At 41.8% G+C, this 27,759-nt stretch overlaps 1 protein-coding gene and 1 long non-coding RNA gene across 46 annotated transcripts in view; one reads left to right on the forward strand and one right to left on the reverse strand.

The window, feature by feature from the left end:
- Positions 1-27,759, reverse strand: part of RALGPS2 (Ral GEF with PH domain and SH3 binding motif 2) — a 149,617-nt gene that overhangs the window by 85,405 nt on the left and 36,453 nt on the right. For 4 of the 41 annotated variants that reach the window (XM_040704555.2, XM_040704547.2, XM_046944399.1 and 1 more), the window contains exons 1-3: positions 24,020-24,132; positions 20,943-21,078; positions 1,081-1,212 (exon numbers count right to left, since the gene is read on the reverse strand). In XM_040704555.2, the coding sequence (XP_040560489.1) occupies positions 1,081-1,137 (57 nt within the window). In that variant the 5' untranslated portion in view covers positions 1,138-1,212; positions 20,943-21,078; positions 24,020-24,132. Of the gene's footprint in view, positions 1-1,080; positions 1,213-3,870; positions 3,942-4,948; positions 5,021-5,754; positions 5,838-6,251; positions 12,764-20,942; positions 21,079-23,067; positions 24,133-24,289; positions 24,505-24,589; positions 24,769-27,759 lie in introns of those variants that run through there. The other 37 variants (XM_046944389.1, XM_046944401.1, XM_040704549.2 and 34 more) reach the window with 16 other exon arrangements.
- LOC121111400 overlaps positions 24,510-27,759 on the forward strand; it is a 35,911-nt gene continuing 32,661 nt past the window's right edge. For all 5 annotated transcript variants that reach the window (XR_005861886.2, XR_005861889.2, XR_005861888.2 and 2 more), the window contains exon 1: positions 24,510-26,068. This is a non-coding gene — a long non-coding RNA (uncharacterized LOC121111400). The remainder of the gene's footprint in view (positions 26,069-27,759) is intronic.

Raw genomic sequence — 27,759 nt, forward strand, 5'->3', positions numbered from 1 at the left:
TTTGACTCTTTGATGACACAACACCTGTCCTTTCACCTTATTTGTGCTGCTTTCCATACATGTGTGCGAAGGGCATCGAATCCCTGTGGCCCTGCTATTAAAATAGATGAGTAAATATATGTATAAAATAAGCATTTTTTAAGGTTCAGATATTTATTCAAGGAAGCAACCATTGTCAGGACTTAGCTGCTCTAATCACTAGTGACCTCAGTGCTCTTGAGTATTGTGCCTTTTAAACAAAGTGAAAAAAAATGAAATCTACTGTTGTAAAAATGGGTTTTGTAATTTGACAGAAGCACTAACAATAAAATATGCATCGGCAATAAAACAGCTGTCCTCTCTAAGCAGAAAGCTCAGATGTACATCTGTACATGTCAGTGTGTGTATTCAGTCACTCGAAAGAGAAACAGCACATCTGGAAAGATCACTCACAATAGACTGAGGGCAGATCTTAATATCATTCAGCCCAAAGCACTTAAGGGGAAAAAAAAAAAAAAGCTTACAGAAGGAGTGATCTGCAAGTAAACAGGTCTTGCAAGCCCTTAGCCATCAGCACTAAGAATTTATGAAGCAGTCACAACTCTCAGCAGTTCTGGCAAAAAAAACCTCCAAGTTCTGGTACTGGCTTCATTTTCCAGTCTCAATGAGTAGATGGTAAAAGGAAAGCTACAGTAACTTCAAAGCAGGAGAAATAAGTGTCAGACTACCCCTACACACAACTACCTATCAAAAGCAAGAACATTTCCCACAGGCTTTGCCAACCTAGCTTCATGCATTAAGAGTGTCTATTATTGTTAAAATTCTCAAAGAAAAGCTTCCTTGTCTAGATGTGATGGAAGAGAGCACAGAAAAGGCAGTTACTGGCTATGGCAAGGCTGTCAGTGCTAGCTGACGCTTTCTGTTGGCAAACAAGTCAGAGGTTTAAGTTATTCACATCTAAACTGGGGTATGTATATAAAACCAACACATCAAAAACTTCCCATGCCAGACCTGCTGAAATAAAAAAAACTACATTTTGGTGAATTCTAAGAAGTTTCACATTTATGGTATTAAGTATCCACAAAGTTTTATAATCCTTACCTCTGAAGCAGTAGCTGCAATATTAACACTGCTTGACTGTCCGTTCATTAGGTCCATACTGCCCACAACATTAATGTCCAGCCCTACATTTACAGCAGAAGGATCATCTCCAAGGCAACTGAATGATCATTCCTACAAACAGCAAAAAGTCAATTAGAAACTATTTCGCTCAAGCATTTTAAACAAGATTCAGCACTGAAAAAACATCCATCCCAAAACAAGAAGTACTTCCACAACGGCTATAGCACATTGAGGTCCAAAACTTAGACTCAAACATATTCTAAAATGACCCGCTTAATGTCTAAGGCAAACAGTGAAGGTTGTTTGTTGAAAGCAATGGAGGTTCCATTGCAATCAGTTACTCACTGCCAGCGTGGACTTTCACACCCTTTTCTGCATACCAGGTATCAATATGTAAATTTACCCTAACAAAGCTCAGCCTGCAGCACAGTTCATGTACTATTCTCTTCCTTTGACTACTAACTTAAAGTACACTTAATCTATACTATACTGTATACCTATTACTTTATCTTATATAAAAGATGTTTATTATAAAATTTCTTAGGAAATTATTGGATAATTTCTTATATACCTATTCACCACCTTCAATTGAAAATTATCCCATTAGAAGCAATTTCAGAGTACGGGTGGAATTTGCCTATTTCACCACAACTGACTCAGGCTATCATTTAGGAAAAAAAAACAACAAAAAAACCTCAAAAGACAGGAAAGAAAATTCCACACACTTATTTTTGATGCATTCCTGCAAGGATGCGTTCATGTTTAGCTTTCATTCCTGCAGAGAGAAGGAAGCTACAAAAAGAGTAAGACTTACTTAAGTAAGACTACCCAATGTGTGTAACAGTAAAAACTCGTTTGGGCTAATATTTCATGAGCTACTAGTGCCCTCTAGTGTGAAAGAGACTTATAAATCGGTTTGCATAGGTGCATGTTCCTAACAAACACAACTGTTCCTGAATGTATAATTTAGGGAATCCACTTGAGGTTTGTAGTTTGACTCAGAACTGTTATGCAGGTTGCAAACAAAAGGCAACAACAGGTAGGTGAATAATATCGAATGACAAAATCACCGCATCAAATATTTAAGACATCTACAATAATGGAACAAAGAAAATAAAGTCATCTGTAAAGCTCTGTCTCCAAGTAGGCTAAACAGGTATGCCATGGTGACAAGCCTGGAAGGCAAGAAACTGCAGTATTTAAATAACAAAATAACCTCAAAAAAGCGATAACTTCAAAATGTCATTGTAAGACTGCAATACACAAAGGAGGTCAATTGAAACAGAGAACCACACTGTGAATTCCAGCCAAACACTACAGCTGCTAGGTATTTCTGGGCAGCAACAGCCCTCAGCTGACCTACATCGTACTGTGCTTAAGAGCAGCCATTCACAAGCTGGGGTTTGAGGTTTTGTTTAAGAAATATTGATGGGATTATCTCTTACAACACAGAAAACACTGCACTCTGCTTTCACATTACATTCCCAGCCCACAGACTATATTTAAGATTATGTTTCCTCCACTAAAAATAGCAGCTAAAATTAAAGTGCAGGGAAATGTATTATATTAACAATCCATGCAAAAGGGAAAAAGCCACCTCCTGTTTGGCTTGTAACTGGTTTTGTCACTGTCATCCTTCCCTGTCCCAACTGTCTTTCAGTTTACCTCACTGGCATATCTCCAAACACACAGCACCCAACCACTTTCCTACATACTCTTCATATACTGTTGTATCTTATTCTCCACTCAAAAACTAGCCCCTAAGAACACACATTCATAATGACTAATTATAAGGAGAATTAAAACCGCACAATTTCATCACATTACAGAGCCTACAAACCTATCACGTAAGGCCAATTTCAAACTAAGGACTACATGTTTGACTGCTATCTCATAGATACTCCATTTGTTTTTCTTCATTGAGTGTAAAGAATAAAAAATGGATTAGGGGAAGAGAAGAGCTTCTGGTAACCAAAGAAAAGTGAAAACTAAGTTTTGTTTATTTGCTCCATGGAGGGAAGTGGAGGGTGCTGTTTGTTTTTGTTATGGCATAGCATAATTGGCACTTTCAAAGAAATGACGCTTATTATAGAAGCCCGTGGAGTTGGCAGTGCAATCTCAGATGAGAGAACTAATTCCACTATTAATAACAAGGTTGAAGCCCAGTTTCCTGATGATTAATGCCACGCAACCCATACACCATAAGTTACACTCACTCCAGCAGCCTTGCCCCCATCACCCCCGCATTTCCGAGTGCAGTATCTCAAGCCTTATCCTTGTTTCCTTAACACAACACCTCCAGCTTCCTACCTGCATCCTAAGTTACTACCAGATTTGTTTGCACCTACCCATTCCAAGAGCCAGATGGAAAAGCACTCAGTGCCGTGCTGAAGGAACACAGCACAAGCTCATTCACTTAACAGCAAGATAAACAGAATAGGTAAACACGGAAACTAGGCGAGAGACTTTCCACAGTACAGCTAGAGCACAGAGATCGTGGACACTGATCTGAGTTCCTCTTTTCTAACCAGTCAGTGTGTTGGAACTTGCAGGAACTGTGTCTGCTAATCAAGTATGGCTGAAATCGCCTGCTAAAATGAGAAGTGCCACCAGACGGGAAGGCAGAGAGAGCAACCATGTATGCTCCAGAAAAGTAAATCTCTCTTCTCTCTCCCTTTTTCAGTTGCCTCAGCTATCCCATACTAGGTTAGACAGCATGGGCTACAATCTGCTCTGCAGCCAGAGCAGGAGGTAGGAACTTAAGCATACCTAGTGCACAGACTGATCATGGAGCTCCAGAAGCCAGCTGCCCTCCTGCTGTCCTTTGTCACAGTAGCCTCACTGATTTACAGCCAGTGCTGGATTCAGTGCTTTATCTTGTCTTCTGCTACTAAAACAAGGCCTTGTGTAATTTGTGCAATGAGGGGCTATGTTTAAGTTCACATAAAATCTATTGATTTTTTTTCTTTTAAATGAGAAAATTGCTTCGAAAAAGCCAGTATTAAAAAGAAACCGAACTAACAAAATACAACATTTGCCAGCTAGGCTGCACTGTATGTAACAACACCATCCATGCAATCTTAATTTCATGCCCATTGCCACGTTCTGGTATTATCTTTGAATATATTTACACATACTTCTTCCCACTTCGTTAATAAATAGTGAAGGGGCAGACATAGTACTGAACTGCTATAAGTCAGCATTTATTGACTTCAAAGTTCCACAATTCACAACATTAAAGCTGTGCCTATGAAAGATAAATTTAACATGAAATCATACTCCTTCCATAGCAATAAGAGGTCATTGCAACAATTGTGGTCTGCGTCTCATTGAAGGCAAACAAAAAGAAATCCTAAGCTTGAAATAAGTATTTTGCTTGCTATCCAACCCTTCTGCTTAACACCGCAGTAAGCAGTGAACAGCAATATCACAAAGTGATTCACAGGGTGAAACGACGTACCACACTGCAGTAGTGAATCACACATTAGTTTTCAGTGCATACTCAGTATATCCAGTTACAAAAAATGAATTACATTGAGTAATTTGAACTTCCAGTATTTGTTCTCTTCAGTTTAATAAATGCCTCTGTGCTCAGAAATGCATTAAGAGTGGAACTGAAAGATTTATATGCAGTAGGAAATACTTAGAGATGCATTTAAGCCAGTCTAAAGCCTGAGCTATTTGATACCCTGCAAGGTATCTTCCCACCTATTCATGCCATGCATACCATATTTCAAAAAGCAACGCAAAAAATACTGAAGATTTGCCATACCCATAGAAGGAAAATGTTTACACACTAAGCAGGGACTGCTATCTTCAGCGAGTCTCAGTTACTCTGTAGACTTACCCAGGGCAGCATTTGATGATCACTCCATTACAGGAAGGTGCCTAACAAGACGCCTAACCTCAAGTCCCTTCCAGTGTAGAATCCAGAGATACTCTTGTAAAAGCTTTGCTAAAATATTAACTGGAAAACATACTGTCCAAACAACACTTTAATTTTTTAATGTCATGTTAGATTTTTCTTTTGTCTGCTAAGGTCAGCATCCAGAACAGTACAATAGCTTTGAGGAAGCATATCCACGTGGCAATGTAACGAATAACTCAAGACTCAGGATGACCAACATCTTTTTTGTTCTTATTCATCATGGCAGTACAAAATGTCATTGTTTTGTTTGCAGATTCCCATGAAGGAAAAAAGAAATGCCCCGTATGGCTTATGATCAACTATGAATGTGGAGCCACTACCAAGGACTTGAGGACCAAAGCACTGCAGAATCCAATGACCTGGTCACCATGAGATCAGGAGCTTAAGTTGACTGCATGGAAACTCTCAATGGTATTTTTGATACAGTACAGAAAAAAGCTAGCTCCCACTAAACAAGGAACAGAAAAATACTGGGCTTCACTGTTTTCAATTCCCAACATGCACAGTACAGCCTAGCTAGATTTAACTATTCCATACCATGCCCTCAAGATGCTTTGATGAAATCTTGTGGCCACTCTGGATTGGAGCCCTTAAATTCTTAGTTATAATTGAGTTTTTTCCAATATCGCTTGGCACTTCTTAAAGTGACATTCATTTTTACCAACAAACACAAGACAGCTTTCAATGAAACAAACACAGGTTCTTCAAGTGACTTTCACACTCACCTCAGACGTGCAAAGTCAGATCTTTCTGCCTAGAAGTACTTTGTGGAACTGCTTCTGCATTTAGAATGTCTCACTGCCCTTGTCTTGAACATGTAAATACAAAATAAGTTAATTAATCTCTACTTCCTTCTTACCATACATAGCTACAAGAGTATCTATCGCAACCACTCACTCTGCGTGCCAATTTCTACTTTAAATGAAAAACACCTAAAAGTGCTTATTGTTCTGGGTGTTGGGTTTCTGCGTGTTCCCCAATTCCTATTAAGCAATTCGAAACCAAAATCTCTCTGCTAAAAGGTCACAAACAGTACGACCTATGTAAATCCAACAACACTAAAAACATGGAGGAATTAAAATACTGCTATTTTAATGCACTCTCCGGATACTTTTCTCTTGATCTTTGCAACATTACATGTTTGTGAAATACCTTTCAGTCTTTTTAAGACAAACATGGACTATAGTTCCCATAAGATCACCATAGAGACATTATGACTCACTCAGGTATTGCGCTGCATCTTGAACAGGAAGCAGTACAAAGAATCCTGCTGACTCAACCCAACTCAGTACAAATGCCTTATGTACTAAGGCACCTCCTGCTGTCCATACCAAGGTGGGAGGTGGAGGTTCTAGATATCCTGCTGCATGGCAGTGCTGCCTGCAACCTGCTGCACAGCAAACTGAACTCTGCCTAAAAGTGGTTCAAGTCAGCCTGGGGGCACGCAGGAGCCAAGGAAGTACAAAGTACACTGGCACAAAGGCGTGACGGTCACCACAGGATACCAGAACTGGCACCAGCTGCCTGCAGGGTGAAGGCTGATCACACTGCTTTTCCTTTCAATTTGGTGCACATGCTCCTCAGCACACCTAGAAGACCCGCGTATGTAAGGATCATGGTTAGTGAAGGAACACTTTATCTGAACAGTAAAGAAACATCACTGATTTGCTAGGCTATACGTTGTCTGCCTTGTAACAGGAAAGATTCTGGAAGCAGCAAAAGTCTGCGCTGTGATAATGAGAGTCATAGAATCACAGAATGGCTTGGATTGGAAGTCTCTTAAACATGTTTTAATTCTGTTTACAGCAAGCATGGTACTATTAAGAGGCAGTAAAACATACGAAAGCTGGTAAGTAGAAATATTCATAGTAGAGGTGAAATAAAAGCTCAAGCAACTTAATATAACCCCACGCTCCTGGAAGAAACTTTCACTGAAATGCTCAAATCCCAGACCTAAAACTTCACATACTAATAAGTCTCCAGTCAGACATATGAATCTTGGCAAAGCATTTGATAAGCTGACGCAGCTGGCAAGGACTAAGATAAGAGCCCCCAGTAGAAGACAAGCAAGTGGATAACGACATGACAAAATCTGAGATACAGAGCATAATTTTGAAGATAATATTAGACTAGGAAGAGATTACTTACAGTTATTAAATACCCAACACCAGTACAAGTATTAGTAGAATGATACAACATTGGGAAATAGAGGAAAGCAGAATAATATAAGGAATAAAGCCATCTGGTGGACAAGAAAATGAAAAATGAAATTCAATCATAACAGGATAATCCCTGTAAAATTTCTGCTACGAGTCTCAGCATATCATTTGGAAATGACAAATGCTTGCATTAGTTTAGTCAAACACTACTGCCAGTATATTTCATGAGACTGACTGCTGCACACTGTGTAGCTTTGGTCACTCAGCTTCTAAAAGGTTTGAACCCAAATATGTGATGCAGGAAAGAGGTTCCACATTGATGGAAGATTCCATTAGAGAAGAAGACACGGAAGCCTCAGGTTGCTTATGCTAACAAAATTGAACCCTGTGAGAGGGTATGCTTGCTACGTGTAAATAGCAGGAGGATAAAGCAGAAGAGTGTGAACAAAATGTAAATTTATGCTTAAAGTCAAAATAAAACAATCAGGATCTTGAAAAGTGTCTGGAAAACAGTATTAGAAGAGGGAAAAAAAAAACCATTGCTGTTTCAGTTGATACCAGACTCCTTCCTGAAAGAAACTGTGAGATACAGCACCTGCAAGAGCAGTGCAGTTAAGCAGTAACAGACTCCTTTCTTCAGTGGTTCAACTGGGCCTACTGCAAACTCAAAGCACCCCTACCCTCCTCATATAACTCAGCTGCTCCATGGTATGTCACGCATGTACTCCTTCCCTAAGCAGCTGTTGCACAACAGTTGGGGTAGTATCAGCTGTTTAAGCTCCATCACAGATGAAATAAGAATCTACAGAACAACAACAAATAGAAAAAAAATATTTTTATTAGGTTTTACACTTAGAATTAAGTTTTTAAAGTACAAAATGATGCTTCATTCAAATATGGTCCTTAACTTAGATTCCCCTCTCTCTCCCTGCAAAGGACTTTACCCTTTGGACAAGCAAACAAGTGAAGTTTTCCTTTTTTAAGCAAACACTATCTACAGAGTGTTTCACCAGCATGCATGCACTCACATTCTGGACAACAAAATCATCACTTAGATCTAGAAAAAAAGATAAAAAGAAGTAACATTAAGGTAATACACGTTAGGGTGCTGTCTCATATCTTAATCAATTTACAACTACCGAGATTACTTCTTCATGGTGCTCCAGTAGTCAGTGCTCTTCTCCTTTATACACAAATAGATTCTTAATGTTCTAACCTCTGCCATTCAAAAGCTGCCCATATCCAGCAGAGATGACTGACTCATAGCCATGAAGCTATGGCTTATGGCTTCCAGCACATGGAAGATACCACAGCATAAGGCAACACATTCTTGCACTAGCATTGGTACACAGCTGCCAGCAGCAGCAGATCCTGGTGTCCCACAATGCAGGCATGAATTGAGCAGAAGGAAAGAATCATCAGAAGCGACAAGTAGGCCAAAACCCTGAACGTGTGTTCCATGTGCTATTTAAGTTCAGCCTGAAGTTCTAAGAGATTTGCTTTCTTTCAACAAAAATGTCTGTCCAGTAGAGCTGCAGAATTTTAAGACAAAACATGTTCACCGCACAAGAACTTAAAAAGTTTCTGCTCAAAGATTACCAGGTTCCTCAAGTCTGTTTCTTCAGAGACCACCTAGCAGCCTCTATTCCATTCTGTAGGTCTTGAGGAAGGACACTGCATAAAGGAGCATTCTGCTCCTTTGGGCTTGGCTATTATTTTATAGCTGCTGTCAGTACAGCCTAATATCTAAAGTTATGATGCAGTTTGTTTTCCTCAGATACTCCAAGAAGGCAAGCATTAGGGAACCAACTAACGTAAGCACAGAAAGCACAACAAGTATACTAAGGTTTCACCTTTTTCCATCTCCCCCTCCAGAATGCAAGCCTACTGATAGCCTAGCCTGTTTCAGAAACACTTCTTCAAACATTTGAAGAAGAAATTCAGGCTTGTTCATTCAGGAAGTGGAGGAGAATCCCCAAACAAAATGGGAGAAATCATATCCTGAAGACATATTTTGAATGATAGGAGCTACTGGCATTTCTTTGCCTGAATAAGAGATACAAGGAAAAGAAATGGGAATGACTTCAACTAGTCAGATACTCTCACGAATTACACAGTTCTACAAGACGAAGACCTTTCCACAATCTGCTTTTCCAAGCTGCCCACCACAGGGCCTTATAACAACCTGTTTTGTTGGCAAACAGGCACAATAGTAAAAGACTGATGATGTGCTGATTAATTGGTGTTCAGCTGGCAAAATGTTTTTGTTATACATTAGATATACAGTCATGACATTAGTGGAACCAACAACAGAAGAATATATCCATAGACAACGCACTCTGAACAGAAACATCATACTAAAAAACTTGTTACAACAGTGCATTGAATGCCCCTCGCATGAATTTCAGGAACTGTCACCAGCAGCCACTACATCTCATGCACCAAAAGCACACATAATACGTCAGTGATGAAAACTGAGACTAAGGACATAGGGATGGAGTATTATATAAAACTAAACATCACACATGCACGCAAAGAAAACTCACTTTTCCATGCAGCTCTTTGAATAAGCTTCTCTAAAACAGTGTGTGCTGCAGGCAAAATTGGCAACAGCCACATGAACACAACCCAACCATCCCAGGGCCAGGCTTTTAGCAAGGTAGAGATGACAAAGCACTCAACTGCTGTTGAGTACAAGTTCACAAGCCTGCAAAATTCAGGTCCTGGAATATACATCTGCCTCATCTACACACTATTTGTACGATGAGATAAAAAGACAGGCTTCTCATTTATAGGATAGAAGACAACACTACTCTCACTGAATATCTTACACTATCACTGATGAGGAAGAATGTACTGCTGAGGGAACATTCCACTGTATTTTACGTCAAGATGTTAACAGACAAAGAGGATCATACTCCGACAAGAAATCCAACATCTCAGCCTGCTTTACAAGTCAGCTTTCAGAAAGATGAGTAAAGTCCTTACCAGTAACACTTCTGATGACATCGCAAGTTTTCTCATAAATCCTTTTTAACATCACACATCTATGTGGAAATCTGTATAGCTGCTATAGAAATGGTGCTAACAGGAAATAATCGGACAGCTTCTCAACTGCCTACATTTAGTATGATGAACATTATGTGGAAATACAACGTTTAGGGAAGGGAGCTGAATTTTCTGTGCCAGTGAGTTCTGCCCGTGTCATTATCCCCTGCATTTGTTTATGAAAGTTTGTCAGTTTTTTCCAACTTCTACAAGCAACAATACACAAATAGTTGCTTACCCATCCAAGCAGACATCTCCTCTGCACTTATCACTCCCCTTGGAAGAACCTCAGTAAACCAAGCCACTGATAAGCAAGCATATAAAGACTCAAACACCAACCATTAATATTGAATACTTTTCTTCACCTCAGAGCAGCCAGTAACGACTGAGTACCAAAGCATCTGTCTGAGAGAAGTATAACATGATACAGAAACTGAGCAAATCCAAGTTAATGCACACACATATGCAGGACTTCAATAAACCAAACAGATGCTACTGACTGATACTGGAAACCAAGCATGTGTTCATTTCAACTGCTGTGATTTAGAGTAAACACTTTCATGAAGGAGGATAACATATTATTATTGTACTTTATCAGATCTCCTCATCAAAACAAATTTACACTTGACTGAAGGAAAACCTCATCTCTTTAGATACTCAAGGCAGATAGGAATTTATTTGGAAACATGAAGTTCTGGTATAACTACCTCATTTCTTGTGCACTAACAACAGCTGAAGCACCAGAAAAAAAACTAAAAGCAATTTTAGGTAAATGCAAAGTACAAATGAGAGCCCTGCTGGAGCTATTTCTGAGCCATCTATCTGCATTATTGATGAAAGGATTTGCTCTAAAGAAGGAATGATATCATAAATATCTACATAGTTTGCAGAACTTGTATAATTGATGTAGACTGCAATGTTTTCCAGAAGGCATCAAAAAGACATTGAGATATAAAACAAGCATTAATTTGAAAAGAAAAGCTGGCAAAGTGCAGGAATCAACTAAGCAGAAATATTTGTACACCTCTAACAGTAACGACGGCAAACCTCAAAGTCCTGGCTGCAAAACAGAGGGAAAAATTCTGCAGGAGAAAGATAAATAATAGTTATTTACAGCAAGTGTGACAACTTTAAACTAAGTAGGAACCATGGAAATCAAGTGATTTCCTAACATACTTCCTACAAAGGTAGAAGTGTGTTATTTTACGAGCCACGCTTGAAAGGAATGTAAAAATCATTAGCTGCTACATTAGGTGCACACATCCTTTTGCTCTGTACGGGATTGTATGGTAATATGATCAACATACCAGGAAAGCAGAACACAAGCCTGGACTCAGTTTACTGACATTATAGAAATAAATGCAAACGATGCATACATATATACAAGGTTGACTGGCCTGTGCACTTTGTTGGCATCTGAAGTAAGCAAGAAGATTCCTACAGTTTAAATATGCCTCTAAGTGGGTGGCAAGCAATGACAGAAGAACAGAATTTGCTGGTCTTTTCAGTTCCTAGGAGTCAACCCCAGATCATTTATCCCACACACAAAGACTTCTCCAGCATGCTTTCAGTAGTGTGTATCATGAAGGATCCTTAGGATTATTCCTGTACCATAAGCTCAGTACAGTAAGCTCACAAGTGACATTCTGTCCAAATGCTACTTGGAAGTCTGAAATATTCAAGGGGATGATTGGATAATTACTACTCAAACATACGCTTCAGCTTAAGATAGGCAGCTGTGCCCATTTCTGCCAAATCAATGCATGCATTAAGAACTGATTCAGTTACAGAAATGTGCAAGCTGGAAACCTGGATCCTGTAGAAATGACGAGACAGGCTGAAGGCAATACAATTTTGGTAAAGGTTTGGAGGAGAATGGAGTTTTGAATGGAAATATACTGTTTTACAGCAAATAAAACCTCCTTCTTGAGGAAATCATGCAGTTTAACTAACAACAAGGTTACATTCATCTTTGTGTTAGACTTTCTAGCTCAAAAAAGGTAAATCTTGGGTGCTACAATGCACGGAAGTTCACTCCATGAGATGGCAGGGTATCTCAATTACAAATACAAACAGCATTCTTGTATGACCACTCTGTGATGTTAATCGTATCTTCACAAAGCCCAGTCTGACATCCTCCAAAAAATAAAAACAAGAACTCAACAAAAAAAATGCACAGACATCCAAGAAAAGAACCTACTACGAGTCACTCCTTCAGTTGCTATTAAAAACTGAAGATCTTAGCACACTAATTAGTAAATGTTTTGCTTTTCTTTTCAGGATCTTCAAACCTGCACAGAGCTAAAATAAAGGAATAGTATAGATCTTGGGGACATCATAATTAGATGAAAGCATAAATCATTAGATCCTAAAACATTTACCATGTAAGCTCTTCTATTCTCTGGCAACTTGTGGCAGGAAAGCTTGCAAGAACTCTTTCCAAAAACATTTCACACAATTCTTCTTCCTCACCTTCACTGAGGGGCCCAGACTAATTAACAGCACTTGATCACATCACAAGATTCACCTGGAACAGGAAGAGGAGTAAGGAAAATGCCACACCTTTGAGAAAAGCTTTCACAGTGTTTTAAGACTGTAACAGTTCATATCAGTACTATGAAAGATTCAACTAACACTGCTCAAATTTTGGAAAAATATGAACTGCAAATAGTTTAGTGAGAAAAAAAAAAAGAAGAAATAAAGATCAGATGCCTTTTTCTACAGTTCCAAAAACACTTTATTTAAATAAAGATGTTTCCGTTCTGTCTAAAGCCAAGATGACCCGTTTTAGGGACACTTTCCCTACCCGCAGCCTTTCCTGTTACTGTGAATTAACAACTTGCTGCTCTCTATACAAGCTAGCAATTTGTTCTTCCATTTGGTGCTATAAGCAAGTTGCCTTTTACCTGATGGCTGAAAAAGCCAGCATCTTGGTAGCAGTATTGAGCACACTCCATTTCTGAATTTCAGATTCAGCTTGCCAGCCTGAGAAGGTTCATTCCCATCTTGTTATCCAAACATAAATGAGAGCCAACCACCTCAAAGGGAATATTAATATCTCACAGAACAACAGCTCAGAAAGCAGCTACAGTAAGGTCCAGGTGGTTTTGGCAGGTACTATACTTTGGACACAGCTTCACCACTTAAAAACTAAGAGATCATAATAAGTCACACTAACTTATCTTCCATTGCCTCCGAGACCACGGAGGGAAAACCACCTCAGCACGAAGAGCACAGATGCAGCCACCAGCTTAAACACAGTATTCACACAGTGATTTGCAAGACAGCTTTGTGATCCATTTTTTTCCACCAATAGCAGAACAGGGTTCTGCAGCAGAGCTGTGCACAGCATCGCTAATAACCACTACGTCTGACAAAGCTGGAAGGCAGCAGCCAGTAGAGCTGTTTCACCACGCAGACTGGCACATCAGCCTGCTTCCTCATCACTGGGGAACAAAGCAAACTCAGCATCTGTTCACTCTTGGGACCCAGCTGCACGCTCAACCCAGCCCCATTCTGCAACGATGAGCAGGATTTGCGAATAGCATCTCCAACTGAGGAAAGACTCCTTCACCATTATATATTTACTAATTTTGGGGATCCTTATTAGAAAGCGTTGGCTTTCTATGGATTAGAAAATATACCAACCACGAATTCCCAAACGTTACCAATTTGTTCCGGTAAGCAAAGCACTTCAATCAATATTAGTAGAGTCATAAATACAGAGAAAGCCACAAAGAAATACTCATCAGCTATTCTAGTGATAAGATCACAGCAACACACCCTGGTGCCCCAGGGAAATAAGATATCCAATTCCATTAATGACGTGGAACGCAAGAGGGAAAGGAGACACCAGAGAAAGTGTGAAACCAGCAACAAAAACTTCAGCTGCCGAAGCCCATTGCTTCTGCTCATCTTCCCTCCCTGACTCCTACCAGCAACATTAGAACAACACCTGTGACACAGTGCCAGCCCAGAAAGCTGACACCTGGAAGCCACACAGACTCCAGGACACCCCAAGACAGCAAGAGAAGGCTTCTTTCCTGCTCCCCAAAGAGATCTCACTTCTGCAGTCCAACTCCACTACTGCTTGGTTCTGTGTTTGCACTTAAGATTACCACTTCATACAGAGAATATGTACAGCCATTGATTTTTTCTTTTTTAAGTCAGGAAAAATAAGAGTTAGCTTTTTTTCCACTCTCAAATAAGTACAGCTGAGATACTTAAAGCCTTCAGCTTTCCTGCAGTATACTTTTGTTTATAAATGAGGGATTTAACAGAAGTTAAATAAGAGTGCACTAGGGTAGCAAGACATTTTCCATGTTAGTCACCTGAATTGTTTATCAAACAAGCTTCCCTTTTTAGCAGTATCACTTAACACTAAGTAGATTTTACGTTCATCTAATTTAACATAACTACATCTGAGTTATTACACTGCTGTTATATAAAATCTGTATTGAATGATGTTTCCATCGTAACAGATTTCACATTTTCCTAAGTTACCCTTTAAGCAAGCTTTTTAGCCTCAGCAACACGTCCAGACCATGTCCTTATCGTCTAACAAACTAAGCTATAAAATTGAGATCAATAATTAGTCCTCATCAAAACTGTCATCCTCAACTCATGAAGGTGCACATCTCTGCTACTGCAAGCCTGAACTTGATCTCCAATTTGCAAACCCAAGCTCTGGGCTTTTAACAAGCACATGCCATAAGCATGCAGCTCTGCTTCCACACCCACAGGCATTTCAGTTTTCTCCCATGAGTTAATCAAACTGCACAGAAAGGTGCACCATTTCACAGCACACAGCCCAGCATTTCTGGGGTTTCTCTCTTCGTGTTCTGGAGTAACGCCTTCTTAAATACCTTAAAACTTTGTATTGTGCATACAATAAATCATTTGGGAATATACAGTACCAAACACACAAGTAGTCCTCTTCTGCCTCTTCCAGTCACACTGCATTTGTTCACAAAAAGAGAAGAAATTAAAGCAGTTCAGAGTGTTAAAAAAGATGCCTAAAAATTATTGTGGACCAGTACAAGTGAAGTCCCTGAACATCAGCTCAAACAGATTTAATTGAATACTTCCTTTAAGAGAAGTTGGATTACCCTCCCTGAAGCACGAGCTAAGTCCTAGTGAAGAAACCTTTCCATCACTAGGACAGCAAAAGAGTCAAGATTGACTTTTCAGAAGCATTAAACACAAGTCACAGCATGAAATGCAGTCTCAGTTCAGTCATTACACAGACCCTATCTGCATTAAGAAATCAGCCATCTAATTAACTGCAAGGGCAAGCCATTACACGTAGGCATTGAGGAAACACCATCTGCAAGTAAGTCCTAAAGCATACTATCTGCTTATGAATAGATGCCATTCTTCAAAGGTAAAGATATGTTGTACCTCAAAAGCAGTTCTGCTACTTCTTTAGTATCACTTTAATATATCTTCAACTTTATAAAACATCACAGACCTGGCATCTACTTCAAGAGAAAACAGTATTGGCTGCTTTTATTTTTTGTTTCATCTCCTGACTACAGTTTGGTTAACATCATTTTCCTCCCCAAATTCCTTTAGATGCATTCTGGGTAAACACTTTGAGCTCTTTAATACATATTGCCACTCTATGTACACAATTTCCACAAATACACTTTCTGCCAGCACAGCAAGATCTACACAGTGGCATTACACAGTATAAAAAATAACCAAAGAATCACAATTTCATATTGTGATTAAATTTGGTACTTTTGTAATGAAGACCTTGTCTAACTTAACACAATACAAGCTCGCTTAAAGCAGCCTTAAAAACTCCACTATTACCATGACTAAAAAAGCTCTACACTGGACTGAATCAGAAACAAAGTTACTGTGCTCCAGGGAAGAGAAAAGCACTTCTAGCACAACATTTCACCAAGAGCAGCAAAACTTATAATCAAAATGTATCTGGCAGAATTTGTTCAAGATCAATCCAAAACAAGCCTAGGCTTGGGGGGGTGAGGAGAGCTTGATTAGAAGGAATTATGCATCATTAATAGGGTAAACAACCAGAAAAGTTGTTAGCCAAGCACTTCTCAAACAGGAAAGAGGAGAAAAAAATTCTGCTATAGAGGGACATTGGCTATTACTGTGTAACACAAACAGAATGCAGTCTCATTCTAGAAAATGCACACCTAACAAGCAACGCATGGCATATTAGAAAGTAATAATAATAAAGCTTTATACCCAGGCTACATTTATCCTCCTCCTGCCTCCAGGCAGACCCTGCAAGGCCTGGGTTTTGACCTGCCTAGCAAACAGCTTGAGTATTTGGCTGCTCACTGTCTACCACATTAATGGTTCTCAAATACAGGATCAGAGTGGATAGCTCAGCAGAAATCTTACTACACCTTCAGGAACTCTGCTGTCTGATCTCTAGGAGGTACATGAAGGTCACTTCAACCATATGGCATGACTGAACCCAATGGACTCTCCAAACTGCCTGTTGGTTTAAGAGTAGTAAAGGGATCATAGATATTTCCGTAAAACTTTCATCAGTAAGCATACCACAATTACTCAAAGCTACTTGTAAGACAAGCCTGACACCAAATGCCAAAACGAACATGTCAATCTACAGATATGTGAGTATTATTCTAAATATTCTAAAAATAAATGAGACAGCTTACACAAGGGGAAATCACCACTACTCAGGTGTGCTTAGCAATAAAGCACAGGGAAAAACCAGCTGCTGACTGAAAACAAGACTGGCAGCAGATTGGCCTGGGCTTGCTAGGACAGTAGCACACTTCTGGTGCCCTTTAACCACACAGAGAAATCTAATTGCATGACAGAGTAGGACAGGAAATGCAAAGACTGAGTCATCCACTTAACTATATGCTTTATCAGTACACCTGATTATATTAATTACTAACAGCACAGAATTGTGACGTATTAATGGAAAAAAAAAAATCAAAAAACAGTCCAAACCATTGGGTTATCTTTTATTGACTTAGCCCTTCAAACTATTAATGTGCATTTTGAAATCCAAGATGTCCCCCTAAAACTTCACACACACGAGCTGATTGCAGATACTTCTGGAAACCAGAAAAACACTTTGAAGCCTTCTGGACTGGGTTTTGCATGATGAGATAGATGTCTCTATTACCGAGTTTCCAGTAACATCCTCATTTCCACTCCACCAGCCTACTGAAAAAGATGGGACAATTACAAAGCTGAGCTTCAATTTGGAGCAATTTTCAAAAGCAACGCAAAGATCCTGCAATGCCTCAAATGTTTCTGAATGAAATCCAACAGACATTAAGTTCACAAAGTTGATAAGGACTAATAAGTTTTGACCCAAATTCCCAGACTTGCAAACCCTGCTAGGGATCCAAGGTAGAGCACAGCTTGTGCTCTAACATCAGAGATGAATGCTCCACAAGCTATAACCAGTGGGACAGATGATCCACTTTGATTTCAGCTGGTTTGTGGGAACTCTGATCCGGCACTGCCAGCTGTCTCTGCTGCTGATCACTGTTTTCCATTCCTTTCTCTGCCATGACTTCAGCACAAGACTTTGTAGGGCTGTAGAAGAGAGAGCTTGGAGGAAACTATCAAACTGAAAAATAAAGCAAGGGAGGAAAAAAGAAAAGAGAAAAGCTTCATTTCTTAGCTGGGTAAGTCTTCTGATGCAGTTCACCTTACCAGCGTTTGTTAAAACAGTGCAATGAGTGAGTGGCAAGAAAAAAAGCTGCCACTGAAAAATGCACGAGGCCAAAACCTGATTTCAATTACAAACCAACCTCAGCTGGTTACAAGTGTAGAGAACTCTGACTTTGTCAAGCAAGTGACAGAGCTCAGCAGCAATTGCAGGATCAAACTAACAGCTTGGCAGTGAAATGAACTCAAAACAAAAGTTTTTTAAGAATTTTACACATTTATGTACAACTGACAAGTCAGAAGTCCACCTGTGGTTACGTGTCTCTTCACTTGGAACAAATTCAGACATCAGGCTTAGCAAGAAAAGCTTTGAAAATCCAGACTTTTAGCTTTTCATTGCAGGCTTCAGTCTGCCTATACATTAATAAGATAAGTTTGTATCACAGCAGAAAATGTGCCTTGCACTAGACCTGCTTATTCACTTCTTGGTCCAGCTCCAGTAATTCTGTAATGTTATACTGCTTACTCTGAACCTAAATGAAAATATGATACTATAGTTTAGGCAATTATCCCAAGCCCTGGGCATCTTAATAATGTGATAAAAGCAAACTAATTTACAAATTGCATTAAGATCACTTTCTCAGGATCTCTGCCAGTTTCATCTGGCCACTATTATCTAAGAAATACACCTCCAACTTTTAAAACAAGATCAATACACTTCTTCTCCAGTACGATCAATCTGAGTCAGCCTCAATGAGGACAGCAAACTCCACACTCTGAAAGCTGTTCCTTAATGAATAATGAGGAAGGCTCAAATCAAACAGCTTTTAATGCCACACTACTGCAAGAATGGTCAGAGTCTTGATTCTTAAGTAGCCAGTCCTAGATTGCTTCAGACTTAATTGATTGCAGACCGTCCCACAGCTCCATTAGGAGAAAAAGAAGTAACACATATATCCCAAAGCAGTCGTGCTCCTGACTCCTGTTGAGATGGCTCCCAAGCAAGATGTTCTGCACCAGATGATGCGAACATCTAAACTGCTTTAAAACAGAAACTCAACATGAAGGCCAGCATCTCAAACTTCTCTGCAACGTGCATTGTGCACCCCTTCCCTCCCACTGAGCACTTTGGCCTCAGACAGCATACCAACATATGATACAGTGTAAGCAGAGATTGAATTGCTCCCTGAAATAACATAATCAGGCTGGTCCCCTTTCAGCAGAGGATCCCACAGCAAGCTTAACCATCACTCTTTCTCTATGCCATTTCTGTTTATCCCCTGGTACGCTGTCAATTTAGGAAGAAATAACCCATGCTTTGCCCCCAAGTTACACTTCATTATTTGCCCTAAGAACTGCTATAATTACCTAAAAAAGCAGTGGCAAGGGTGACAACTTCTAGCCCAACTCCAGTCAGCTCTAGTCAGATTAGGAGGTCTCAATCTTTTAGTCAAAGATTTAAAAAACTGATTTTACTGCTTCAATGAGTGCTAGCAACAACTGAAGTCACCAGAGGGCACTAACACTTATCTAATGGCAAATGCACTCTTCAATTAGGAAGGTTGATAATTACATCCACATCTTCATGTATATTTTATCTGGATTGTACTTCAGCCAGCTTGTTTTAATCCACGTTCAAATCTCAACTACATGCTGATGAGGCACCGAGCTACATTAATTGCTGTGGGTCACACTTGCAATATGCGGGCAAGACTTAGAGACTCCTCAGATAGAGCAGAGAAAATAGAGCAGGCACATGCCTCTCCCAGGTCACCTGCAATCAAAGCTTACAATGCCTATTAAACATATTTGCATATAGGCATATCAAAAAAATCTGAAATAAGCATGGAGAATAGATCAAAAGACCCACACCTCAGATAAATAAAATAAACAAGTATTCTTAAGAGTTTGCACCAAGATGAATCCTGCTGTAGGGGACCCCAAGCACTATCTGTATTCAGAGGAAGAGAAAAGGATTGGGGCTTTCAATTTAACCATCGAGCAGCAACAGATGATGCCAAAATTGAGAGAGAAATGCATATCAACTGCCATGGTACATACTGTAACAAAAGAGTGCGGATTTGTTTTTACAACTGAGAAATAAGCAAGTTTTTAAACCACAAAGATCTGACATACATAGAGCTGACAAGAGCATTTCTTGACATTTGGACTTCAGCTTCTCAGTGTTGGAAAGCTACACCCAGAGATCTTCTGTAACAGGAACCTTCAACTTGCGGGTGCACCTGATAGAGGCACAAATAGCCAGAACACAGCCTGATAAGCGCAGCCCTACAGAACTAAGGGCAAAACCTCTAGGATCTTCAGGGTACACTGTTTCTTTCTCCCAGCACTACTGCCCTGCAGTTCTATCTACACAGGCGTTCTTGTAGTCGGAACATAAGACAACATAGATGGGGAAGCAAGGGGGAATCCTGCCCTTACAGAAAGGGATACTGTAAACATCCATCAGCTCTCTGTGTTGAGGTTACATCTGTGGAAAAAGATATGCTGACAATAAATACAGGACAGCAAGGATTTTGAGAGCGTTCTCAAGTCATCTCCGTGAGTTGAAGGAAGATACCATTTGTGCCACAGAACAGCTTATAATCCATCTCAAAGCCTTTAAGGAAGTTAGACAAGACCAGCTATGACCGTACTACAGAATGACAAACCTCAGACTGTACTTCAGGAAAACTGAATTTCAAAGTATTTAGCACCAGCCCAGTGGATTTCCCAGTATTCCATTTTATTATACTGTAAGGTTCAATGCATGGGTTGGTTTTTCTAATCAAACTCTCATCTAAACGGAAACACCACTGCTCAGCCAGCAAGCATGATCAGTGACTACCATTTAGACTGCACTAACTTGAAGGAGTCACAGCAAGAAGCTTTGATGCTCTGAATATACCATGCTAAAGAACACATCCTCACATCCTTCCCTTCTGGAATTTTGGCCACCTTCACTTCCCTTCCCCCCCCCCCCCCCCCCCCCCATAGCTCCTCTGGCTGTACAAAGCTGCTGCCATCAGCTTGCGGTGCCTGGGCCACCACTGGAGCAGCAAGTGCTGCAGTACCTCTGACTGATGTCTCGCTCCATCTCTGGTTGGAGATGTCCTCCTTCTGCTTGGCAGAATACAGGATGATACCAGCTTGACCACAGGCACGGTTCTAACGCCAGTTCCCTTGGTGTCCTACACGGCCCGTAAAGATCTTTGCAAGAGAAAAAAAACTGCAGTCACACATCTGCATGTACCAGCTAACTAAGCATGCAGAGCATCTATTTAAAACACCCAACTGTAACACTATGATTCTCTTGCTTCAGCAGTCTTCTAAGGTGATTAGTTCATAAACAGACAAATGTGAATCCCACAGAGCTCTGTTTGTGCAATAAATTCTACCCATGAATGCATATTAAGAGATGATTTCTATTGCAGCAGTTCCAAGTATCTAAACGTAAGGGTATTAACGCAAGTGTTTTCTTGTTAGTTTTAGAATGCATTTCTAAGTATCTTCTCTAACATTACCCCTCCCAAGGGCTGTAAAACAATATCCAAAGCAGGAATATACTATGCCTTTGATGTCTTACAGTTAGGCAAAACACAACTGCGCTCCCCACCCTTAAAGCAGGTTTTCAACTCAGCTTTATTTATTGAATGAAAGGAGGAGCCCAAATGACTCAGCTCCGGGGAAGAAGAAAGGAAAAGAAATCTCCAATTTCAATGGAAAGAAAATAAGGAAGAAAATAAGACAGAGGTGTGTCCTTATCAATTCTTTTAATATTCAAATTTATGTGAACCAGAGCATTAGCACACCAAGATCAGAAGCTTTCTGGAGCCTCAGAGTTGTCTATCTTCCTTTAGTTAACTGTTTAACACCTAAGTTCACACGTAGCTGAAGATAGGGAGTTAGCTGTATATCTTCATGCTTGTTTACTGGGCAGTACCATGATCAGTAACATACCCACGTGGAGGGATTCTGAACTATACAGTCATCAGCAGAACTGTCAGCAGGAAAACACCACCACTGACAGCAAACACAATGAGCTCATAAAGAGCCCCCTCAGCCCATGAACTGAGTCATCCAACAAGGCTCCTCAAAATGCAGGCAAAATACCAGTTACAGTATTTCACAAGATGGGCAACAGACTCCAAGTGACCGCTGTACATCTCATCTTTCACATGTATTGACAAGTGACTGCCCTTCCCCTCACTCACATATGCATCTGAGCGTTTCTGTGCAGAACAGAGCTCCAGCTCCAGTGGGAGTATTTGAGCTCAGATCAGTAGGAGCTTTTTTTTCACCCACGCTCTAAACACAGATGTCACCAGAGGGCACTCTTTCAATTCAAGTGACCTAGCCTAGCAAACTTCTGAGCGCGACTGCAGACAACCCACATCCAGGGATGTGCAGAGAAAATAATCGGTTGTTTTTTCCTTTGGGGGGGGGGGGGGGGGGGGAGGGAATCCCTTGCAAAAGCAAATACAAAGGAAACGTACATATTTATCCCAGAAAGAAAGTACTTCAGAGTAGCCAGAATGCTAAGATTACATGCCATTATCAACCCCTGAGCACCAGCTGGTATCAATTCATTCAAACAGCTTTGGCACCTGCGTGGAACGTGTCAGTTTACAGAAGCAGGACCCAAGCCAGGGGAGATTATGCAGAGATGCCTACGGATGTCGTAAGAGTATCTTATCATGGCTTCTGAACCTTACAATAACACGTGAAAAGAACCAAACACACGTATATCATCAAGAGAAAGCTTTGGGGAACAACATATTTCTTCACTGCTTGCTCTTCTGTATTTGATGCTGTTTTAAGTGCCAAGAATTAGACCATTTGCAACAAGACAACAGAAAGGTATCAGCAAAATCAGCATTAAGGTCCATATATTATTTCTAAGGGGCTCCTGAGATCTAAAGAAGATCTAAGAAACCAACCTGTTGAGCTGCAATTCATTAAGAAATGTGCACAATCACAGGAAAACACAACAGGTCTACATACCAGCAAGGATTGCAAACCACTTTTGATGTGAAAAGTAGCATCTATTTTGTTTAGAAATGAAAAACCCCACAGCATCACTAAGATCAAACTAGATTCAGAGGCAGACAGAGATAAGAAAAACACTGTGGTGCAACCCATGGCAATTGACAGCCTTGAAAAATGACCAAAAACCATAGGTCTACAAGCATGCTCTACCTGCTTATGCACCTATTCCATTTGGAGAAGTCTTCATCTCTTTTATCATAGAATCATAGAATGACCTGGGTTGAAAAGGACCACAATGATCATGCAGTTCCAACCCCCTGCTACGTGCAGGGTCGCCAACCAGCAGACCAGGCTGCCCAGAGCCACATCCAGCCTGGCCTTGAATGCCTCCAGAGACGGGGCATCCACAACCTCCTTGGGCAACCTGTTCAGTGCGTCACCACCCTCTGGGTGAAAACTGTGTAGCCCCTTAGTTTAGCATAGGAATAGAAGCGGTGGTAGAAAAAAGCCAAAACCAAAGGTCTGTGTAAAGGCACCTTTTGTCAGCACGGGGATCTGTGAAATAAACACATCCACCCCATTGTGCCAGGCATTGAGCCACCGTTACACACACAGGTAGCAGTTAAACCATTACCTATCGTCATCACTCATCTTGCTTTAAGATACACGTATGTAATTGGTTTTCCAGCACCAGCTGCCAGGAAAGCAACATGCCAAACACTACTGCTGTCAAACAAACAGCATCTATTCGCCTGCTCTCCGAAGCAGCTGCCTATCTGCTGCAAGGCACTCCCGGCGCTCCGAACTTCCCCTGCCCGCTGGAAAACCACGGCATGGGGCGCCTGGCAGCCCGCGCAGCCCCCACGCCGTGCCCCAGCCCTGCCTCACGCAGCAGCACATGTCACGGTCACTCGGCCGTCCCCGATATCGGCATCCCGGCGCCACCGCACGCCTCACGGCGATAAGCCCCAGCAGCCCGCTCCCCACAGACGCAGGCCACGACCTGCCGCTCGGGCCCTGGCTGGAGGAAAATAAGATTAAAAAGAAGAGAGACGAGAGAGGAGACGCTCCGGCCCGGCGCTCAGCCCCGCATCCCTCCATCTTGCGGCCCCGCAGCCCAGCCGCCGCCGCCCCGCACACACACACGCGCTCCCACACCCACCCCGGGCGCGCTGACAGGGGAGGGGGCGCTGCCGGGCCCGGCCCAGCGCCGCGGATGGCGCCCGCTGCCGCGGAGGGGAGGCGGCCGCAGGTGAGTGCCGGCCGCACGGAGCCGGCCCGCGGCGGGGCCGAGACCCTCCCCGGATCTGGGAGGGGACCGGGCGCTCCAATCCCCGGCCGGCAGCGCTGCGGAGCCCGGCGTGCCGGCCGGCCGAAGCCTCCTTTTTCTCCTCCTCCGGACAATAAGCCCGCCGCGCCGCGCCTGCCTCACCTGCGAGACGGCGACGAGCGAGGAGCGGGGGCGGGCGGAGAAGGCGCTCCGGCTGCCGGGCCGCGCTCGCCGTGCTCGGGGCCCCCCGCTCGCTGAGGGGCGGCCGGCGGCCCCTCCACACGCGCACGCTCCCCCCCCCCCACACACACTCACACACACACACGCGCGCGCGGGGGCGGGGGGAGCCCCGCCGGCGCCGCCCGCGCATGCGCGATGAGCGCTCCCGGCCCGCCTCCTCCCGTGCGCACGCGCCAGCCCAACGGTGGGGTGCGCGCCCCCTCCTCAGTCACCGGCGCTCACCGGGAATCGCGGGGAAGCGGGAAGCGCAGCCTCCCCCTGAGGGCAGCACCGGCCCGCGGCCGCGCCTCCTGCCGCCAGCCTCAACCCCTCACGGGGCCCCTGGGCAGCCCCGGCGGCTTCGTCCGTTCCAGTGCTAACCGCTGTCCCGAGGTCCTCGCGGATGCCCACGAGGGAAGGAGGGGGAGCTGGAGGTGCTGCAGCGCTTCTGTCGAGGCTGCTCTCCCGGTTAGAGGTGGACTCGCTCATAACAAAAAAAAAAGCACTGCTTCACTGAGAAGTTGACGGGCTTAAAAGCAATGCAATACACGGCCTTCCTATAACCTTTTGCTGCACCGATCACCGTTAAGAAATGATGAGCGTTGAGAGGAAAAACGGGGCCTTGGCTCTCTTTGCATCACCTCAGGAGTGAAAGCCTTCAGAAAACCACCAGGTTTTGCAAGAGCTGCCATGAAGTGCAAGCACAGCTGCCATGGAGACCGGGCCTGGCGTCGCCCGCTTTCCCACTTACACCCCCGCCAGCAAGGCTCCAGCCCAGTGAGTTATTGCAGTAATTAATAGCCAGCACTTCCACGTAGTCAGAACGCTTTACAAACAACACCTAACCTCACTGAATCACAAATGGCCGTGTTGTCATCCTGTCGTGGGATCAGTACCGTTACTGCTTCCTTCAATATCCCTGCTGGCATAGTGGGCAACCCAGAGCTGCCACCAGATAGCACCTGGTAGAGAGCACATGCACCAGGGTACTAAGCATATCTGAGCAGTCCAGATGAAATGAAGACTGCCTACAAGGAGAACAGTCTCTCCTCCTGTGTGCTGGTCTTGTACCAGGATAAATAACAGGAAAACAAAGCGCCAAATGCCAGCCTTCCACAGGTTGGTCTACCGGTGAGTGGAAAGAATGTGAATGGAAAGAATGCTTCACCAGCTTTGGAACTGCTAGATTTGGAACCTCAATGACGTTCAACACAGAAATAAAGGAAGATTCGAGAAAGATAAGAATGTATTTTTTAACAAAGAAAGCATAGACAACTCAGAAACGGCAAGCAAAGGTCAATTTTCAGTAAGTGATTCTTCTCTAAAACAGGAGATAGACTAACTTGTCTGATAGAATAAGCCTCCCAGTACTCTGTACCCAAGTGGCAGATACAGGGGGCTGGCAACACAAATTTTGAAAGACACCATTCAGATCTTCATCAAATCCTTCAAAGAAACTTCATAGCGGGTTGTGAGGAAAGAAGAACAACAAAGCATGGGCCAAAAACTAAAAGAGATGAAACAGGAGAACAAATGGTCATTTAAAATGACGGTGAAAAGCCAGAACAGTGGAGTGTATGTAAGATCTTGTGACAGAACATGTGTTGTAACCACCCTTACAAACAGTCTAGAAAAGGGCTGTACAGAAGAAAAAAACACTTGTAGAGGACACGAGAGCGTGGGATGGATGGAGGAGATATTCAGGGTGACCCAACAGTGCAGGTAGGCAATACAGAAAGAAATTCAGTACTGATAAATAATCATCAGTACAACAGAGTAGATATTGGAGGAAATAAACCTGATTATACATCTAAATTAAAGGGAATAGGTTAAGAAATGCAGGCATCTCAAACAGAAATTCAGTAGAAATTTCTTTTCAGTATATGTATGCAGTCATACAAACAACATGCCAAGATATGGAATGGTAAGAAACACAATGTTGGATGCCATGTCATCATTTCGTGTCAAAAAGAGTTTTAAACAATGAGTGGTAAAGGGAAGCGATGAGAGAAAAATGTAGGTTTTTAATTCCAGATATATTTGCCTGTAGAACCAAAATGGCCAATTCTACCTCAGTGCTGAAACAGCAGTTTTACACTAAAGCCCCATGCTTAGTTAGGTGCTTTTCCTCTAGGATTCCTCAGTCCTTCCCAAGATACCATCTTCCAATATCCAGTCACCCATTCTATACATAGAACTGATGCTCCTTATTATTTTACAGGGACAGTTCTTCCGCATTATATTTAGTATTGCATTTAAAATGTGTTATTAGTTAACGCTGCAGCTGTGCTGTTAAACATTCAAATCACAGGAAGCATCATAAAGAGGAAATGACTAGATGAAAGTGCGTGGCAAAATAGCTGATTAGAATGAAGAAAGCGGCTGTCAGAAGTACAAGGAAACCACTGCCACTTGCAAGTGGCAGACTGTTAGCGAATGTGTGCAGATGGTCAGTCCTGAACGAGCTTCTTTCATTCCAAATGAACATGGCTGAAAGTTGTGCAGCCCGCAGGACATCACATTTGTCATTGCTGCTTTCACGTGAGAGAACAGAATTAGGAATGATGTTTGCCTGTCCATCCTTCCTGCGTTTACATACTCGCCTGAATCATTTTTTACTCTAGATCTTCGAAGTTATTTTTAAGATGCTTTTATCCCAAATTTTATTAGCAATGATTGTTTGTATCATCTACTGTCTAAAAGAGAGTTGCACTTCTCTGCATGAGTGTAACAAACTTCTCTGTAACTAGAAACCCCTCAAGCTATGTAGCATATAAACGTCTCCTTTCTGAAGCAACAGCTTACATCTTCAACATTACCTACCCACTGACATGTTGGAAATGTATCAGTATATTTCTAATTCCTCAGATGAAAAACAATTTTCCATTAGGCAATATAAAACGCCTGTGCTCCTATACATAAACATTATGTTTGCAGGAACAGCTGTAATAAAGCATTGAGACTGCAAGCCAAAGCACTTGCTCTAGCAAAACTTAAGTCTATAAAAATGTCAGTGGATTGAAGTCACTGCTTACTATATGTTCATTAACAGCAAATAGCATAAGCATCTTATATTAAAAATTCATAATGTCAGTTACTTTAATATAATTAGTCTTGCTTGTACAGGTTGCAATACAAACTATTCTAAAAATCATCAGGAAAAAGAGAAACAGCATTTGTTTCTTACTGGTCATATCATGATGCAGACAAAGCTCTGGGATTATAGTTATCCATTAATATAAAATCAAATGAATTTAGTTACCTTTAAGACAACATTCCTGAGTACTGCAGAAGAGATACTTCTTAATCTTAGTTTTGGTAACTAAGGATTGGAAAGAGCATAGCTTACATTGTGGCACTTAGTTAGCACTTCATTAATTACTAATTACATGGCACTAGATAAAGTTCTTCTA

This window comes from Gallus gallus, chromosome 8 (assembly GCF_016699485.2).
Source record: "Gallus gallus isolate bGalGal1 chromosome 8, bGalGal1.mat.broiler.GRCg7b, whole genome shotgun sequence".
In the NCBI taxonomy this organism is placed as follows: Eukaryota; Metazoa; Chordata; class Aves; order Galliformes; family Phasianidae; genus Gallus; species Gallus gallus.